The following is a 19,578-nucleotide window of genomic DNA, read 5'->3' on the forward strand; positions in this document are numbered from 1 at the left end:
TTTTTATCTTAAAAATAAACTTTATCCTTATAGCTTTATTTAGAACTATAAAAAACGTTTAAAACTTCCTGAATTTTAGTTTATCTATAAACTTATTTTAAGAAATTTTATTTGCCATTATGCATGAAAAGTTATAGATGATTTTTATTTTATTTACCATTATACATGAAAAAAGTATAGTTGAATTTTTTTTATTTACAATTTAAGAAATTTGGATGTGTATTTATCACATGTCAATTGCAGTTGAGAAAATTTAGAATATGGGAGTATAGTTGTCTTTAGTTACGTTAATGTAAGTATTCAACTGCTATTCAAACATGTAAATATTGAATGGTGGGTATATAGCTTTTTTTTAATAATTTTTATATCTTAATTTAAATGGTTAATTAAAATTTTAAAAACTTTATGCAGATTAATTACTATAAAATTTATAAATTATTATGTAAATAAGAAATCAAATTAGATTAAACGGATGCTTATCACTATGATTAGAAAATCGTCAAAATTTGCTACTATTTTAAAAAGTTACAGATATTTAATTATTTTAACATTTCAATTGAATAACTAATAACTAACAGATTAACTAATTAATTAATTTGTCCTAAAATCTAACACGTGTCATTTTTATAGGTCGATACTTGGCAACAATCTAGACAAGACTTTCTTGCTATTTAGTATATAATATATAGATATAGACATAGATTTTAATTTTATTGGTGAAAGTGTAATTTTTTTAATTATAATATTAACAATTTATTAATTATTTTTTTTAGGGAGATAAATTACATAGTATAATTAATCATATATTTTAAGAAATTGTGATTCTTTTATTGTTTAAAAGTTAAGAAGTTAGAGTTGATTTACATTTTATAATAATTGTTATCTTGTTGTATTATTTCTACTTGTAAAATGATTTGAAATATACTTTCTATTAGTGGCGGAGCCAGACTTTTAATTAAGGGTGCATATTTTCTCTTGGGCAAAGAATTATTTAAAAAACAAAGAAATTAACTGCACCTGATAAGTTCAAATCCAGGTTGTTGATGCAGAAATGCACACTCTTGACTACTAGATTATGCTTCTCTAACTTGTCAAGGGTGTGCAACAACATGTATATAATCATAAATATTTATATTTAACTTATATACTCAAAAAAAAATTTCGATGAAGGGTGTTCATCTGATAACTTTTTTTTTTTTAATGATGTTTAAATTTTTTCAAAATATATAGTGAATCTATATAGATACGTAAATTCGTCCCCTTGCAAACATCACACTATCAAGTTTACCCATTTGCCTCATGTAACCATACACCCCCCCTCCACACACACACCTTAATTCATAATTTTTGCAAAAAAAAAAAGAAGAAAAAACTCAAAAAGTAACCAATGCATAACAAAAATACCACTCCTAATTCAACCCCTCACCCCTACCATACTCTATCTCACGTTTTTCTCCTTTTCCCGTCCGTAGCAGAATAGCACCTCACAGCAACAATACACACTCTCACAGTAACACACACGATATACTCGCACAGCTACGTACATAGAGGGGGAGGGAGAGAACACAACAACAGCATATACAGAGAGTAGAGCAAAACAGACACACATACACGGAAACAGTGGAGAAGAGAGGAGGAGGAGGAGGAGAAAGATGTTGAACGAAAGAGATAGAGAGAAAGGGAGGTAACAGAGAAACCGGCGAGAGAAAACAGAGTGGTTGAACGGAAAAACACCACCCACAAACCACCCGTCACCTTGCCGTATTTCAGTCGAGAAAACAGTCTCGATATCGTCGTCGGCGTTCCGATTTTTTGTTAGATTTGGACATCGTTGTTTCGGTTTGCTAGAATTTCTTGCGGGTTTCAGTTTCAAATCAGCTTGGCTGAAATTTCTGTGGGAATTTGATATCTGAGGTCGGGGTTGTTACTGAAGTTTCGAATCGAGGTTCTCGGCGTGGACTGAACCTTGCTTAATTGAGTAATACTTGATTGAAAGCGACATTAAGGTTCATTCCTCATCTCATTCTTCACTAATCTTTTAAGTTTTTTGATATTTTGTGTGGTGGATTCATGATGTGTGGACCTTGCTTCATGTGATCTTGTTATGTTCAGGTAATGGTTGTTGATATTGATTGATTAGTCCACTTGAATTGAGTAATTAAATGATTTGAACTCAATTGAAGTAAATCTTAATTCGGGGATGGATTGAAAATTGTCAATAAATAAATATATTGGATTTGCATTGATTCATTGGTTGTTGATGGTTGATTCGGAATAGACGTTAATTTTGTTAAAACTCGATATTATGCAAATGGTAGGTTGGGTAGGCAAATTATAGAAATAGATGATTGTTGAGTGATAGTGTTTGAGATTGTTTTGTTTTATCACACGAAATTGAAAATGTATTTATTTTATCGGGGATGCCCCCGGATAAATTATACTTATTCACCGCGGAATGACCCGAAGTATCATGCATGCGGAGGATGTTCGTGATCAAGGCTCGAGGCGTCGGGTAGAGCATAGTTTAGGGTAAGTTTAGTTTAGATTTTCATTTCAGCATGTGTTCTTTGTGAGTCTTATCATTTCATAGTGTCATATTAGCCGATATAACTCGACGAAGCGACCGTGGTCGAACCACAGGACCGAGGGATGCCTAACACCTTCTCTTCAGTCAACAGAATTCCTTAACCGGAATCTCTGTTCGCAGATCAGTATTAAAGAGTCAAAATTGTTTTGAAAAAAGATTTTCAAAGGTGACTTGGCATACCAGATTTATGTCAAGTGGCGATTCTAAGTTTAATTGTAAAAATCCTTTTCGAAATAAATTTTCATTTTTGTCACTTTAATAATTAAAACCCTTTCGAACTAAAATCAATTATTTTTTGGTAAAAAAAAGGGGTGTGACAGTCTACTTTGAGGGAATCTTTGATCCATTTGGTTTTTTGAACCTGGTGATCTTGTCACTTCTAGTTTGAATAGTCCTGCTTGCTACGTCGATTTTATTAGCTGTGTTATACTTGTTCTCCTCTGTTGAGCGGGGTTCTCTGGACTAGTGTTTCCTTTTCTAATTATTTCAACTCTCAGCTTATCCTGTTGTACGTTATTACTCAACTTTCTTAATGCCAAATGTGTTTCGATATGTGAAGTTCATTGATAAATTTTATCCAGTTAGTTGTACTGGGAAAGTACTGGGAAAGTCAAGGTTCTATTGGAAACAACCTCTTTACTTCTGAGGTAGGGGTAAGGTCTGGGTACACTACCGTTCCCAGGCCCTACTTTGTGGGACTACACTAGATATGTTGTTGTTTGTTTCTTGGACTGAGAACCTGGTTCCTCTCTATATCTCTCTCTATGTTTGTCTCAGTGAATGGTTTGATTAATTATTGATAGATTTGAGATGGAGGTTGTAGTTAAAAAGTATCAGCAGAGATTCAGGAAGGTAAAGGAAGAGAGGGAAAATTGGAATGAGCTACAATCTCGATTGATTTCTCAGTTCACCAATGCTTCTTCCATCATTCAGAGGTTACAGGTTCTTACCCAGTTTTTTTGTCACGTTCCAGAGGCTGCTTCTAACAGTAGAGGGCTTTTCATATTGCTTTTTCACCCCCTCATAAAGGAGTGTATTTTTATGCAGATTCTTCAGGATTCCAAGAATTATGGCGCCTTGCAATGTGTTGAAGGCATTCAAGAAGCTGTCTTGCTTAAACAAATGAATTCTCTACAAACAATCTTGTTTTCAATGAATGAAACTATGTAGGTTTTCTTTTTGGTATTTTTAGTTATGTGGAAAAAAAAGGTCCTGGCTATATCTAGAAATAGTGATTTGCAAGTCTCTAACTTAGTTGCGGAACCAGGATTGTCACTAAGGGCATTCAAAATATAAAGAAGTAAACTTAAGAAGAAGTCAAGGGGGGTCAATGTCTACTATATATACATAAAAATAATTTTGATCGTGTATATATAGAGTATGTAATTTTTTGAAAACCGGTACCCTAGCTCTGCCCTTGCTCTTACTAGAGTAAGGTGATTCCAGGCAAACACACTCTTTTGTCAGTTCTGAATCTGTCATTTGTCCGTTCAGTATTTGTTCTGTTCTTTGCTCTTTTTTCTTGTAATTGATTATGCTAGCAAAAGTAGCATCATCTTTGTTCTTTCTGCCTTCCTTAAAACTGTGGGATGAGCTTCTTTTCTAATTTTTATTACTATTATTTTAAATGTTATAGAGCAGTTGGTGAATAGCAGCTTCTGCAGGTTTCTGTGCATTTACCTCTTCGAGCTAGAAGTTGATTATCAACTAAGTGGGTAGTTCTTTTTCCTCTTTCTGTGTTGTCCAAAATCTAGGGAAAAATTTCATTCTGTTGTATTGTCCCTTGAGAAGTTGGTTCGTGATGGTAGACAGCTCATAAAAGGGGGATCCGTTCAGATTACTGTGAAACAGCTGCAACAGCGCATTGGGATAAAACCATGCATCGCTGATTGCTTGGATGGATTAAACCTTCTTTCTGAGATGCACCAATCAGAGTATGCATTTCAAAGAACATTTATATTTTTCCAGTTTCTCGTTTTCCTGCCTTGTTCGTCACATTTATATTTTTCCAGTTTCTCGTTTTCCTGCCTTGTTCGTCTTAAATGAGAAAGTTTGTTGTCTTTTAGTACTAGTAGATTCCATTATTGAGCCTTTTTAGCCGCGAATATGTTGTTTCAAAGTAATTTTTATGCTATTTTAATCTTTTTCTCCTTCCCATCGTTGCTTTTTCTTTATTAAAGCTGCTCTTTGATATTTCTTCATAAAGATTAGATGATCATATAATTATCCAAAACAAAAAGTAAAAAGTCTTGATAATTATGCAATCCACCATCACCCCCTCAGGGGCGGAGCTACAGCCACCGAAGGGTGGTTAGATGAACACCCTTCATCGAATTTTTTGTTTCGAGTATATTGGTTAAATATAGATATTTTTGAATATATACCTTATTGTTGAACACCCTTGACAAGCTAAAGATGCTTAACCCAACGGCCAAGGGTGTGCAAATCCACCTTAAGGGCACAGGTTTGAACCCAGGGGCTGGAAATTTTACTTTTATCATGGAAATTTTACTTTTATCACCCACTCCCTTTCCTAAAGGTATGAACATCATTAACCAAAATCCTAGCTCCGCTACTGCACCTCCTTGGTATCACAAGTTCACTTCTTGCATCAGGAGCCTTTTCTCTTTACTATGAAAATGATTTAGCTGTGCTATTTGCTATGGGAGTTTAACATGAACAATTTTTTTTACTTGAAATCAAGTTACTTCTTTCTTCTCTTTCTCCCTCCACCTCCAATGAATTTGATATAATTATCCCTTGCTATAGAAACTAGTTCTAATCCTTGCATTATTTGTGATATGCATCAAACATTTTTCATTGCTAATTCCCTCGGTATGTTCTTTCAGGTACCGTCTGAAATTATCAGTCATATCAGCACTTTCAGCAGTTGCCTTAAAACACAGGTATGATGTGACAGTTTTTTTGCCAGCTGTTCTCTCTCCAGATCTCACTGGCAGAATTATGGGGATATGGTCAATATTTACTCATGCCATATTCTTTTGTCTTAACCCTCTGTTCTCGAGTAAAAACTCAAACTCATGTTGTTTGGTTCCCCAAGAAAACAACAACATACATACCCATTGTAAACCCACAAAGTGGGGGCTGGGGAGGGTACAGTGCATCCAGACCTGACCACTACCTTAGTGGTAGAGACGCTGTTCCCCGTAGATCCTTAGCTCAAGAAAAAACAGTCCAAAACAGTATAGCGAAAGAAATGGAAATGAAGACAGTCATGGCAAAATACGGTTCCCCAAGAAAATGTTTGAATAATACCAACTGATAAAAAAAGAAGCCGGTAGATCCTATCTGATGAGGCCATTTTCTGTTTCAAGTGTAATTTAACTACTAAATATATCTCACATTAGGAAACAGCTCCCAAAGTTAAATAATGCAGCATAACCATTTGCATCGTCTGAATCAGTGCACTAGCGATTTTTTCTGAATCAAGTAAAAGGTTGCATCGATAATAACAAGGTCAACTTGGCCGTATACAATTGGTAAACCAAAAAGTGGAGAAACCTCCAAAATATGGTTCTTTCCAAAAGAGACCCAATCCTCTATACAAACAGGAACAGCATAACTGCTAAAGAAAAAAAGAGATTGGAGACTACTCCTCAATTGAGCAAAGCTTATCTCTATCCCTTCAAAAGCTCTCCTATTTCTCTCTTTCCAAATGATCCATCCACATTAAAGCAATAGGAGTAACATTCCAAGCCTTGTGCCAGTGCACTAGTGATTATGCAGATCTCTATAATTTCTAAATGTTTCATGAATTATTCCCTACAATTTTATGGTTATATTGGTTGTCAAACTTTGATCTACACGAAGCTTTTCCGTCTTTGAATTAGGCGTTAATTTAATGTCAGTACTTTTTGTATGAATACTTCCTAGAAAAGGAACAAAATTGTTAAAGAATTTTTAGAATTACTAAAAAAGGCAATCTTAGTTTTTCCATAAAGAGTATAGGGACTAGGGATATTCAGGGATTTCATCGTACTTTTGTCAATAGTTTTTATTTCTATCTCGTTCAAAATATTTATGCACAGATGTTGAAACTTGACTTTTCTGCAGTGGAAGTGATGATTTAGGTGCGCTTCAACAACTATTGGTTGATCAGCCTAACATCCCCAAAGAGGAAGGTGAGTAAAGATCAATATAGTAAAGCAATTCAATTGACTTGCTAATCCATATGGCATATGATGTGAGTTTGAATCTATCTTTTTTCATCTGAACAAGAAGACAATAAAAGTAGTTTGAGTATGAATCAAACAGTCTATCAGAGAATTTTTCAGTAACAAATATATGGCTGCAATTATTCTTTCCTGTGAAATGAACATCTTATTGCCAAACTGTTATAGTGTAGCAATTTTTAACTTTGCATGTTTATGAAGAGAAGAATTCGAAATGTATTTTGGTTTTGTCAATAATTTGGGTGTAGTGATTATAAGTTTTCTTTCTTTGAGAAAGGAAAGAAAAAGTTTGTATCAGAAGTACCAAATATTGAGTATGACAGTAGTGAATAATATTCTGTCAAACATGAGTTTGGGACAACTTAAAATTAGAAGGCCTGCATACATTCTTTTGGTGTGGCATAAAAAAAGATATGGATGTTGACTTGCTAATGTATGGACAGCTTGTTATGGAAGAAAAATAAGGTTATATATTGCCTCTTACTCCTGGATTACCTGATCTCTAGGCTTACACTCAACTTAGCCTGCTCTGGAGTTAACTTAAAGAGATTATAAACGTTGAATTGTGTCAACAAAGCTATGAATTTACAACTCCAGTTTCTTCAAGTATGTTGTTTTTTGTGATTCCTCCTCTTTCCTTTTCTGATTAGGTATTAAGGCAGCTGTAAGATATTTTTTTTTCCAAGCCGAGTTTCGGCTGTGCTAAAGTAGAAGCTTTTAACGCATTGTTTTTAAGTTCACACCTAAAATGTTGTTATTGAACCCAATTCCTACATTCTAATTGCTTCTCTTCTGCAGTACAATTCATTTTTGATATCATATTTGCTGAAGAGATGGCTTGATGTCTTCTAGCCATGGATCCTTGGACTCATTTATGGAGCCAAAAATTCAAACAAGGGAATTCAAAAAGCTTTCATCACAAAAGCATCATTGAAGTTTTGGTGTTTGAGTGATGGTGATTTGGAGTTTACAAAGGCGATCTACTTGACATTAGTGATAAGCTCGTCACACTTGGTTGTGCATGGGATCATTAAAGTATTGAATTTGGAACAAGGTAGAGCTTTCAATGTTAGCAGTGCAGAAGATATTCTCAAGTCCCTTTAGAGATTTATTTGTCTTTTTTATTTTCTTTTCTTGTTTCTTTCATTTTGAGGAAATGTTGATGATTATCATGAGGCTAAAATCTTGGTTTCAAGTGATTCATTTTGACAATTTACGAAAGGAGATGACCGGAAAGCTATTTAGTCTTAGAAATTTCTCTTTTCGAAGATTATTCTGTTTGAAAAATTTTATTGAGTTTGTCCGTTAAATTACATCAATTCTGGCCAATTCACTTGGTAAAAAGAACACCATCATTGAACTGAATCAACCTGCAAGTAAAGATAACTTTGCACAATTTCTACAGAATGATTTTGAAATTTTAAGCAATGGCAGTACTTCTGCAAATTTACATTCATATAATCTTCATTTTCACTTTAATATAGACTTATTTTGCACAGCTCAGGATCGAATACGTGACTCAAGTCACAAGTCCCTCGTACTATGTCATAGCCTGGGGGAGAAATTTTTTGTGTTTTTTTCAGGTACGTTGATATACATGCATATTTGAGCCGAGGGTCTTTCTGTTTTAGGTAGTGGTAAGGTCTGTCACTTGTGGAATTTTACTGGGTATGTTATAGTTGTTTGATATAGATCCATATATGATACGACATGTTTGTATTGTTTTGTGCATTGGTATCTGACCATTTCACTTGTTTGTGTTGGATGCTACATCTAGATTAAAATCCACAAATCAACATGTGTTTGCTAATGGTGCGTGGAAAGAGTTCCAAAATTTCAAAGAGGCATATGAAAATGAAAAAAAATCCAAAATGGACAAGGTGTCAACGGTAACTTTGTTATTAATACATTCTAATATTGTGTACTCTATGACTTAATCTATAACTTGCTGATATTAGCAATTCCTGAAATTTCAGGGACAAATCAAGACTGGAGCTCCCTGCAGGTCAGAACGTCTCGCCAAGTACAACCAGGTAGTAGTTATCCTATTAGTTATTTCAATCGAGCAAGTTGCATTTGCGGAATTATCCAGGCCTTCTCTGCACCAGTAGTTCTGATCTTCTATTTTTCCAGTCAGCTTTTGAGGATTGAAGAGGAACTTGAGTCAGACGCCGTTTATGCTGGAGCAAGCTTCCGTGTACCAGTCGAGCCCTACTAAATTGATCTGATAATGTGAGATGTAGTCTCTTTGGCTGTGAAGAGATTGCCACTCTAATGAGTTATCTTAGATGGTCTGTGACCAACATTCTGAATAATAGCAACTCTTTTAACAGTTTTTTGTTCTGAGGTTTATAACAGTGCTGAACTGAGAACCAGCTCCTATACCTATATAGCATGTCTCGTTTCTACTGCGTAATCAAGAAATATAGATTATGTTATTTTCTAATCCTGATGTTTTAAATGGTGTAGTGTGGCATACCACAATGTTCATTTTGCTATATAAAGTGCATCATAGGCAACCAAATTGAACTCTCTAATGCTAGCTGTCTTTGGCAAATTGAATCCCAAACAAGTTTGGGTATACTGTATGAATTCTGGCTGGCTATATTTTGCCAGTTGAATTTATCTACTTTATTCAAAAAGAAAGAGTGAAAGATCTACATTCTAATATTACTTCTTTGAGTGGGTTGTTTACTCTTTAGACCTAAGTTCAAAACTTTTGCTAAATGGTACTGTTGCACTTGTTTTATGTCTTTTGTCTGTTGCTATATGGCATAATATCATGATTCACATTTCAATGAATAAATTTAAGCTATTATGGCATTTACAATAGTAACATACCAGTTTAATGCTATAGGTGGAGTCTCAATAAGTAGTGCGTGCGGAGATCTTAATGTTGTCTAAGAGATGGAGAGGTTGTTTTTGATATATTCTAGACTCAAAGAAAAGCATATCAAAGCAGATCGAAAAAAAATTTATGAAAATAAAGAAATCATGGCAAAATTCAATAGAAAGCATGACGAAGCATATTGAAAAGATAAAAACCAAGGGATATCTCTTGTGCTTCAAGAATCGGTTCAGATACATGTCGGAGTGTTTAACTACAAAAGTCATTTATTTTGTAAGGTAGTTGGTGGAGCAATATAGACAGAGGAAGAAAGACTTTCATATGATGGTCATCGATCTAGAACTAGCATACAATAAAGTTTTAAGGGAAGTTCTATGGAGATATTTGAAGGCTACAAAAAATTAATAAATCTAATTTGTGAAATGAAAAAAAACAAAGATATTGAGGGAATTAGACGAAACTTGATAAAAGGATAATATCCATAATCCATGCATGTTAGAATCAAATCTTTTTTTCTAAAAAGTCCTCTGTAATACTTCTATTAAAGTGAAAAATGTTCAAATTTGCCCCTCAATTTTGAGAAATGTTCCACACTTGTCCTTCATTGTTGGGACTTCGGGTCAAATCTATCTTTATCGTTATTAAAATGAGTTCTGTTTGTCCTTGTTGATTAACAGCATAATCTTCCAAACACATGAACTTTTTTACGAGGAAAATGACCTAGATTGTGCGAAATGATTAGATTTTCTGGTAAACTTTACAAATAGTTGAGATTTGATCACCATTTTCTTTGTTACCATCCCCCATCCTTCTGAATCGATTATTAGCACAATAATAACCTCTCTACTGTTAACACGCTATTTGAAGATTATCATTACTCCACAACCACTTCTCACTCAAGATAACATATAAAAATTTATATAAACAAAATCAAAGTTACTGTACTCACTATTTATCTCCGCTGAAATACAACAACTCTCAACCACTAGAATCTCATCTTGATCGTCGTACTATTACTATACATGATTTTGGGAGCTGAATTCTATGTATTGGATTTGTTTTATTATCATTAGAAAGTTGATGTGGAGCTTTGGCATCCTATTGGTGATACGATTGATCATTGCTTGGGTTCTATTTGAATTTATTTGATACTTGAATAAGGTTAATTTGAGCTCGCAAAATAGAGAAATATCATTGAAGTTATTAAGTATTAAAGAAATGACGATACCCTCATTTGTATCTGTATTTTTAAAATTCGAGGGAGATTTGAATAATTTTGCATTATTCAAGATAAATTTAGCCCATTTTCTACGTCCCAATTTTTTAAAATATGAATATATTTAGAAATTTTATGAAAAAATTATACAAATTTAAATTATCTATGAGAATAAATATAGGCAAACAACATAAATCCCGACAGTTTGGAGCTTAATTATAGAAAATTCCAACATTTTGTATAATTATTAAAAATCTCGACTTTAGATTTGTTGAGTTATATAATTAGCTTCCGTTACATCCAACGAAGATACATTTCATCCTTTGTAAAGATACATAATTAGCTCTCGATATATTTTTTTTTTTTTGAGTCTGCCGAGATATATAATACATCCAACAAAAATATATTATTTCTTTTGTAAAAATACATAATTAGCTCCCGATATATTTTTTGATTTTGAGTCTATCGAGATACTCCCCCCGTTTAAAAAAGAATGACCTACTTTCCTTTTTAGTCCGTTTAAAAAGGAATGACCCATTTCCCTTTTTGACAATACTTTAATTTCAACTTTTCACATGACATGTTTAGGACCACAAGATTAAAGGACATTTTGGTACATTTGACATGACTTTAATTTAAGGCCATAAGATTCAAAAGTCTTCTTTATTTTCTTAAACTTTGTGCCAAGTCAAAGTAGGTCATTCTTTTTAAAACGGAGAGAGTACATAATTAGCTTCCGTTACATTCAACAAAGATACATAGTTAGTTGAATTTTTGTAATTACTTTATAATGATGAAAATTTATGTAAATATGATGTAATGCTCCGGAAGTACCCCTAGGCGCCACACGATGCTTACCCACGTTGGAGAGAGTTGTTCTACCCTTGCCATCAAAATAGAACCTTAACTTAAGTGATCACTATATTTCATTCATATTTGAAAAAAGCTTAATCTACGATGGCTCGTAGTTTTCAGAAAATTTGGATACGCTCATCCGCATTCCCTTCTCGGTGCTAAATACTATTCCCAGAATATATGTATGCTCATACTTAAGAAATCCACCTTAAAATAGCATAAGAGTTTATAAAATGAAAACCATTTATGCTTCTCTTTACTTTAAATCATAATCAAGATGGACACTTGTGGATTTCATATCTCATCATTAGATCAAAGGATCAAGCTTTCTTGAATCATACGGTGTATTGCATATGAATGAAACTGTAAAAGCTTAAACTTTTTTGTAAACTTAATGCTTCTTCTTGAATCTTGAAACTCTTACTTTCTTTAATAACACTTATAACAAAATAGCAAGCTCAGTACCCAAATAGGAATCTTTCACAAGAATTAAAATCAAAGTAATGAAACTCAAATCACAATATCAATCTTAAAGTTCAAAACATGAATAAATGTAACCTTCATGCATCTTTAGCATTCAAATCACAAGACAAAGGTATACTTCAATATATGAGAATTTGAGGGATAAACCGTAAAACATGTAAATTCAATCTTAAACCATGCTTTTTGGGCACAAGGATGGAAGATTAACCTTGTTTAGGAACCCAACACACCTGAAATTGCTTGACTTGAACTTTGAAACTTGAGAGATGACTTGGTGAGAAAATCCTAGTCTTGTTGTTCTTGAAGATGGTAGGAGAGAAGATGTTGTTATTTGACTGAAGGATGGAAGAAAATAACACCTCTTTGGGGGTTATAGGTCGTGGGTTGGGAGTTATAAGAGGGGTTAAAAACCAAAAGGTCCTTTAACTGAACTTTGTAGAAATTAATTGCAGTCGTCACGAGTCAACCATACGACTCGTATGATGAGGCTACGAGTTGGACTAGTAACTCGTAAACTTGGTAGTGGCAAATATAGCACGCACTGGTCAACATACGAGTGGTAACTCACGACTCATCACTTGTCTATACGACCTGAAACAACCCCTCGTATTTTGGACAGAAACTTAGGGAATCCATATTGCTAAGCTCACGACTTCACTGCATAAGACCCGCATCATGTCTTGACGATTTCTAGGGTCAACTCGTATCTACAACAGACTTCAACTACTCCACACTGCCATATGTACGACTTACCATATACGACTCGTATGTTGTATGTACGACTCAAAGAAATGAGTTGTATGTTGCACACTGACTTTCAGATATGGGGCATTATATATGATAAAGTTAAGGTGTATGTTTATGTTAATTTTTGCTAATATACTTATATGTAATTTACTTCAAAATATTATTTGTACATCCGTTTTATTTTTTTGTGTCGAATCAAAGCTCCGTTGAAAAAAATTACTCTAAAAGAAAATCAAATCTCTAGATAGATAAGGAGGAAAAAACTTATACTACTATATAGGGGTCGTTTGGTTGAAAAATTGTTATCTCAAAATAATTTATATCGAAATTAGTTATTCTGAAATTATCCAGAATAACTTATTACATCATCCATATAGAATAACTTATTCCATCACTATGCAAATGGTGATATAAGTTATCCCAATATTAACTAATACCTCCAACCACACATATAATAAAATAATCATAGGACTACTTATACCTCACACCAAAGTCAAACGACCTTATTTGTCAATCTTTTACTATATTTACAAATTTACCCTTACATCCTAAAAAATCCACCACTAGAAAACCCCCAGCCGATATTGACAAACCCTAAAAAATAACCCAATCGGTGGAGTGCTGAGTCTGGTAGAACAACAACAAAGCAGCAAAGAGAATTTGTTGGTGTTGAGATGGCGGAGCATTTAGCATCTATATTTGGTACAGAGAAAGACAGGGTGAATTGTCCCTTCTATTTTAAGATCGGTGCTTGTCGTCATGGTGACCGTTGTTCTAGGCTTCATACGAAACCTAGTATTAGTCCCACATTAGTACTCTCTAATATGTATCAACGTCCTGATATGATTACTCCTGGTGTTGATCCTCAAGGTCAGCCACTTGATCCCCGCCAGATCCAGCGTCACTTCGAGGTATATATACATATATCCGTCTCTCTGTGTGTGTTTGTGTGTGGCTAAATGTATTTTATGTGTGTGGCTAAGTGTTTTTTATGTGTGTGGCTAACTGGATCTATTCTCTCTGTTCCTTTTTAGTTGTCACGTTTTTCGAGAGTTAATTTGATTAATTTCAAAGCTAAATTAAATCAGATTAGCTCGATATTCTAAGATTAAAATTTGGATGTTGAAAAACTATACCAAAAGTGATAGAAGTTGCAATTTTTCTAATAGTTCCTATGACGACCTCAAGTTGATATACGATAATAATTGGATGTGTAATTAAATATTTATAGGTATTTAGTGAATATTTTAATGTATATATAGAGAGAGTTTGAGCGGAAGCTACAGGTGCTAGATCCGCCTCTGGGGCTTGCCTGTCTATATGTATGTATCGAATTTCAATTAATTGGGTTCTGAATTTTAGAAAAGCATTTCATGTGCTTATAAGAGATGAGGGTTTATTGGTAACGGACTTATAGAGAAGAAAGATATGCAGCTTGCTTGCGGCTTTTAAAGGGATCTTTCCTTCCTTCTCTACCTACTTCTCAATACCCTCTGCCCCTTGGAAAAGAGCGCGAGGCACCTCTTTACTGATAAAAAGAATAGATAGAAAGAATGGGTTGGCTTAATACATGATTTGAACCACTAGCATCTACTTTCGAACCATTCGCCTCTACTCTTTGTTGTGAAGCTCATTCCCTGATCCCTACATCAAATGAGTCTGTTCTATGCTTTTAGGGTCGAAAGACTAAACCAAGACAAGTGAGTTAATGATGTCTTGTCTGCGTATGCTACTTTAGTGCTAATAAATGGATCTAAATTTAATTAACGCGTGTAAAGATTTAGTGATTTTCTTAAAAACAAATATGCTATTACACCCAAGGGTAAGGGTGTGGCCTAGTGATCAATGCAATGGGTTGAAAGCCTGAGGTCTCACGTTCGAATCAGAGTTACCTGAGCTGATATTTGTTGCTGGTGGGAGGTGTGGTGTATCCCGTGAAAACAAACAAATACACTATTTGAGCAAAAGCTATTGATTGTACCTGTGCTTCTTCCTGGTTGTACTTGGGAATTGGGGATTGGAACAGGTTGGAGTCCTTAGACACAACACTCACGAGCACAACTGCTCCATTAGCCTATGTTCGTGGAGTGGAATATAAGGTGGAAGCACAAAAGCTAGCTCATACATATGTTAACTTTCTCAAAAAAAAAAAAAAAGGTAGCGTAGACACAGCTATAGTTAAGAATTCTTGAACAACAATTTCAAGTGCTAATAACTGGTTCTAAATTTAATGTGTGTAAAGATTTAATGGATTTCTTTTTGATATAAATACACAATTCTAGCTAAACTTACTGGTTGTACCTGAGCTTCTGTCTCCGTCCTTAGATGCTACACTCAGGAGAACATCTTCTCCATGAGCATATGCTTGTGAATTAGTAAGGTGGAAGCACAAAAGCTAGTGCAGATACAGCCAACATTAATAAAACTTATATCCTTATGCGTGTGGGCGTGTATGTGTTAATGAATGTAGTGTCTTACTGCTTCTGTACTCCTGGATGCATACTTGTCGTTTTATTGTTATGGAGGGATTGTCTAAGTTGAATTACTATTTTCTGCTGGGTTACTACTTAATTATCAGAATTTCTTCATCTTCTATTTTTTCACGTCCAGGGGATACCTGAAAATATACGCAGGTTGTGTGGATTTATGTTGTTTTACCTGCTTATTGGTTATTTAGAATGGAATCTTTCTGTGAATTCATGTTTGAGAGAACAACTAAATATAAAGAGTCCTCCAGTTTATATTTTTTTGTCACTTTTGGTTCAACAATAAACGAGATCTCAGAGTTTAATAACTAGTTGAAGGACCGACTAAAATCATCACATAAGTTTTGCAGGTGTATTGTATTCTTCATACACTAACCGCAAAGTATCCTTTGAGAATGCAATTAGGGGACATTTGGTCCAAACCTAGAAGTCTCTTCAGTTTAATAGTTGCGTGCTTGAGCACCTCCAAGTTGCTTTTGTATGTTAAGGGCATGTCTTTTACATGTTTGTTTTTTGATTGTGCCAATGAGACTTTTGGAAGTTTATTTAGTTGTAGGTTACATGCAATTAGCATTTTGATGAAATTGATTGGCTGACTGATATGGTGCATTTGTTTTCTTAAACTCACAAACAAAGAAAATCTGAAATTTCGAACGAATTTTCAAGAGTTAACTTTTTTTTTTCTTGTTGGCTTGTTGCTAGATTCTGTTCTTCTATGCAACGTGTGCAGGGTGAGGCTTTTTGTGAAGCAATGAAGTTAACTCATAACTGTGTTGCATGTTGTGTAGTACGCACAAGTTTGGCGTTGTCAACTGAATGGGTATCATGGATTTGTTAAAAGTTAACTTGGTGTCCAGAAGATCTCATATAATTGACCGTAGCATTTTCTGTTTCCATCTGCTGTTAAAACTTAGAACAATGAAAAGCCAAAACAGTGTGTTCAAAACTTTAAACCGATCTCTTATGTTTGTGTTCTGATGGGGATTTTGGTTCTGTGAAGTAATTGCATGTTTAAGTGGTTCTATTTTTATTAAGAGACTGTTGTCCTCGGTTTGTAGCTTTGATTTTCTGGCGTGACATCTTTGAGGAGATTTGAGTTGTGATTTATGTATTGATTTATTTATTTTTCAAGTTCCTAATAGGGATAATGTCCGAGTAAAAGTAGGTTGATTTGTTATCCTGTGTTTCCTCTTGATTTCGCGGGTATGAAATGTGTGGTCACCATTGAACATGCAGGACTTCTATGAAGATTTGTTTGAAGAGCTTAGCAAGTATGGAGAGATTGAAAACCTTAACATCTGCGACAATTTAGCTGACCACATGGTAGGTCCACTTTTCTGGACATTAATTTTGCTATATTGATTTGCTCTCTTCTGACTGCCCGAGTGATATTGTTCCTCTTTCTGCAGGTTGGTAATGTTTATGTCCAGTTCAGAGAGGAAGATCATGCTGCAAGTGCTCTTCAGAATCTTACTGGAAGATTTTATGCAGGTTAGTTCTACTCATTTTGGTTGAATGATGTTTATTTTAGTTTGATTGTTTTAGCAGTTAGTTTTGGTATGGTTATTCTGGTTGACTTTTGTTGGTTCTGTGTAAATAACCCGAGGAACTCATTGTGTATCTTATATATGATCAATAGAGGTGTTTTTTGGTTATATTCATCTCAACTTCATTCTTGAAAGTGAATTGCGAAGTACGACACAATTGACCCGTTCTGTATCTCTACTAGACAGATAGCTTTCAAATACCTGTTTCCTCATTGCCTTTAATTTCTGAAGAGACTACATATAATATTATTCTGATTGTTGCTCATGTCAGTGTGTTTAAGCCAATAACCAGACTAGCAGAGTGGGAAAATATCCGTCTCTATTACGTATTGCGTGCATATTATTTCAGTCTTTAGAGCATATATATCCCAAATGTTGTTGAAGGAAATGAAGGAAATTTAGGTTTTGGACGATGGAATATTTTATTTTGCAGGGAGCATAGTTTATCTCAAAGCTGATGCTATTATTTATAGTGGAAAGGAACAAATCATATTCTTTTTTTATTTTTTACTTTTTATTTCTTTTTTTTGGGCTTAAATTCAAACACTATGGCTGACAAGCATAAAATTTGAAAATTTTAGGACGTCCAATCATTGTTGACTTCTCCCCAGTGACTGATTTTCGGGAAGCCACTTGTAGGCAGTATGAGGAAAATGTATGCAACCGAGGGGGCTATTGCAACTTCATGCATCTGAAAAAGATAAGCAGGTTTTTATCTCCCCATCCCTCCTCTTTCTCTCCCGTTTCACAGACATCCCCAACTCTCTGTACTTTTGACCTTGCTAATCTTTATAATTGGTGACTCATGCATTTTGTGTTTTTTTTTTTGGTTGAAGGGATCTGAGGCGGCAATTATTTGGGAAAAGTAGTAGGCGAAGGCACAGCCGCAGTAGAAGCCGAAGTCCACATGGTAATCGCAATTATGAAGAGCGCCCACAGGGAGGCCGTGGTGCTGGTAGAAGAGGAGGTGGAGGAGGCGGTGATCGCTACCATGATAGAGGGAGGAGGCCTAGAAGCAGAAGTCCTGGACGAAGGAGTGGACACAGCAGAAGTCCTGGGGGCAGGAGAAATAGAAGTCCAATCAGGGAAGGAAGTGAGGAGAGAAGAGCAAAGATTGAACAATGGAACAGGGAAAAGGAAGAGGCAGGATCTGGGAGGAATCATGGCGGTAGTGCACGCAGGGAAGAAAGGGAAGGCAGTGCTGAGAGGAGGGCAAAGATTGAGCAATGGAATAGGGAGAAGGAAGAGGCAGAGTCTGCTAAATACAATAATTTTGACACTGATAATGGCAGGAATGATGGTGGCAATCACTATGGAGAACAGTTTGATGATTACCCCAAGCAGCAGTAGGTAGAAAATGGAAGTGATGGTGGCTACTAATAGTAGTGTTGCTCTGGTTAGTGGTACTTCTGTCATACTTGTTATTTCACCTAAATGCCTTTAAATGATAGGTTCACATTTCAAAAGTATAGCTCACTGTCCATTTTCCACTGTGCAGGGTGGAGTACAGGTCCACTGTCCTATGATTTTGAAAAAAGCATAATCCATCAATTGTCTTATTTTTACCAAATTTAAAAGTACAGGACTTCATTTAACAGGGATCATAGTGAGGCCTTCTTAGGAACACAGCCATTTTTCCCGACTCTGATGCATCCGTTGCTTGCACAGTGAAGCTTGCAGTGCTCAATTTTTCTTTTTGTTTTTTCCAATGTCCTTTTCCTGTCTCCTGCTGACAACTATTTATTTCTTATTTAGGTTACCAGCCAGGAGTAAGAACACACCTATTATTGATAGAACATTTTTTAACTTTAGGGCGAGTCGAATGGTCTTTTCTCTCCTTGGTTTATTCTTCCTGAAAATGAAAGCATTTGATCAAGCGGTTGTGATTTAAAAACACAACCCGTGAAGAATTCTGCCCACCTTAGCTTTGTTAGTTGTGTCAGTCTAGAGGCGTCTCTCTTTATAGGATAAAGCATATTGTTTGACATTTTAATAAGATTGATGTTATCTATTCCAAGTTTTTGCAGGTTAAAGGTTCCTGCTTTGCCGTGGTCGTGCCTACCTTTACATTGCAGCTTACAATGGTCTTGTATACAGGTTTTCTCTGCTGCAGACGTGTCCACAGGACTTTTAACATGCTAGGAATGGTGAGAAGTGAAGGAACGAAGTCCATGGACCTATGAAGTTCTTTTTCTGTTTTGGCGTTTTACCATTTGTTAGTATTACAGGTTTATATCATCAAAGACAAGAGTTCTGTGTGTAACTGTACTGGTCTGTCAACTGTTGGGTTGAGTTCGTTTCAGTATTTTTTTTATCGTGTTTACTTCTGTTGAACAAATTTGCTTAAGATAGCAGGATTTTTGTGTTGCTAGACTGCAGTGTAAACTTCTTTTGCAGTTCTTACACTCCATTCTTGTAGCCATGTTTAGCGTGTAGTTGGAATGATAGCTGCTGCTACTGTTTCGTATTATGTGATTTTTTTATTTTTTTTATTATTTAGACCCGGTGTACTAAAGCTCCTGCTATGTATGGGATTCAGGGAAGGGTCGGATTTCAATGGTCTATTTTACACAGCCTTGCATTTTTGCATGAGGTTGTTTTCATGGCTTGAACCCT

At 35.1% G+C, this 19,578-nt stretch overlaps 2 protein-coding genes across 27 annotated transcripts; both read left to right on the top strand.

Annotated features, from left to right (window-relative positions):
- Positions 1-1,253: 1,253 nt before the first annotated feature.
- Positions 1,254-9,226, top strand: LOC107843632 (uncharacterized protein At5g43822). 23 transcript variants are annotated; one of them, XM_047397276.1, is made up of 10 exons: positions 1,261-2,529; positions 3,391-3,753; positions 4,342-4,521; positions 5,437-5,493; positions 6,662-6,729; positions 7,579-7,834; positions 8,280-8,363; positions 8,558-8,669; positions 8,757-8,813; positions 8,914-9,226. In XM_047397276.1, the coding sequence occupies exons 1-6, from the start codon at positions 2,456-2,458 to the stop codon at positions 7,620-7,622; spliced, it is 786 nt and encodes a 261-aa protein (XP_047253232.1). In that variant the 5' UTR covers positions 1,261-2,455; the 3' UTR covers positions 7,623-7,834; positions 8,280-8,363; positions 8,558-8,669; positions 8,757-8,813; positions 8,914-9,226. The 23 variants fall into 23 exon arrangements, with proteins under 23 accessions (XP_047253235.1, XP_047253236.1, XP_047253233.1 ...); XM_047397267.1 differs by having other exon boundaries at positions 7,579-8,448; XM_047397260.1 differs by having other exon boundaries at positions 7,579-8,448; positions 8,558-8,660.
- Positions 9,227-13,375: 4,149 nt separating this feature from the next.
- Positions 13,376-19,333, top strand: LOC107843631 (splicing factor U2af small subunit B). 4 transcript variants are annotated; one of them, XM_016687960.2, is made up of 6 exons: positions 13,376-13,840; positions 16,652-16,738; positions 16,825-16,906; positions 17,544-17,670; positions 17,799-18,358; positions 19,060-19,333. In XM_016687960.2, the coding sequence occupies exons 1-5, from the start codon at positions 13,604-13,606 to the stop codon at positions 18,310-18,312; spliced, it is 1,047 nt and encodes a 348-aa protein (XP_016543446.1). In that variant the 5' UTR covers positions 13,376-13,603; the 3' UTR covers positions 18,313-18,358; positions 19,060-19,333. The 4 variants fall into 4 exon arrangements, with proteins under 4 accessions (XP_016543446.1, XP_016543445.1, XP_047253237.1 ...); XM_016687959.2 differs by having other exon boundaries at positions 13,423-13,840; positions 18,461-19,333; XM_047397281.1 differs by having other exon boundaries at positions 13,423-13,840; positions 18,981-19,333.
- The last annotated feature ends 245 nt before the right edge of the window (positions 19,334-19,578 follow it).

This window comes from Capsicum annuum, chromosome 10 (assembly GCF_002878395.1).
Source record: "Capsicum annuum cultivar UCD-10X-F1 chromosome 10, UCD10Xv1.1, whole genome shotgun sequence".
Taxonomy (NCBI): Eukaryota; Viridiplantae; Streptophyta; class Magnoliopsida; order Solanales; family Solanaceae; genus Capsicum; species Capsicum annuum.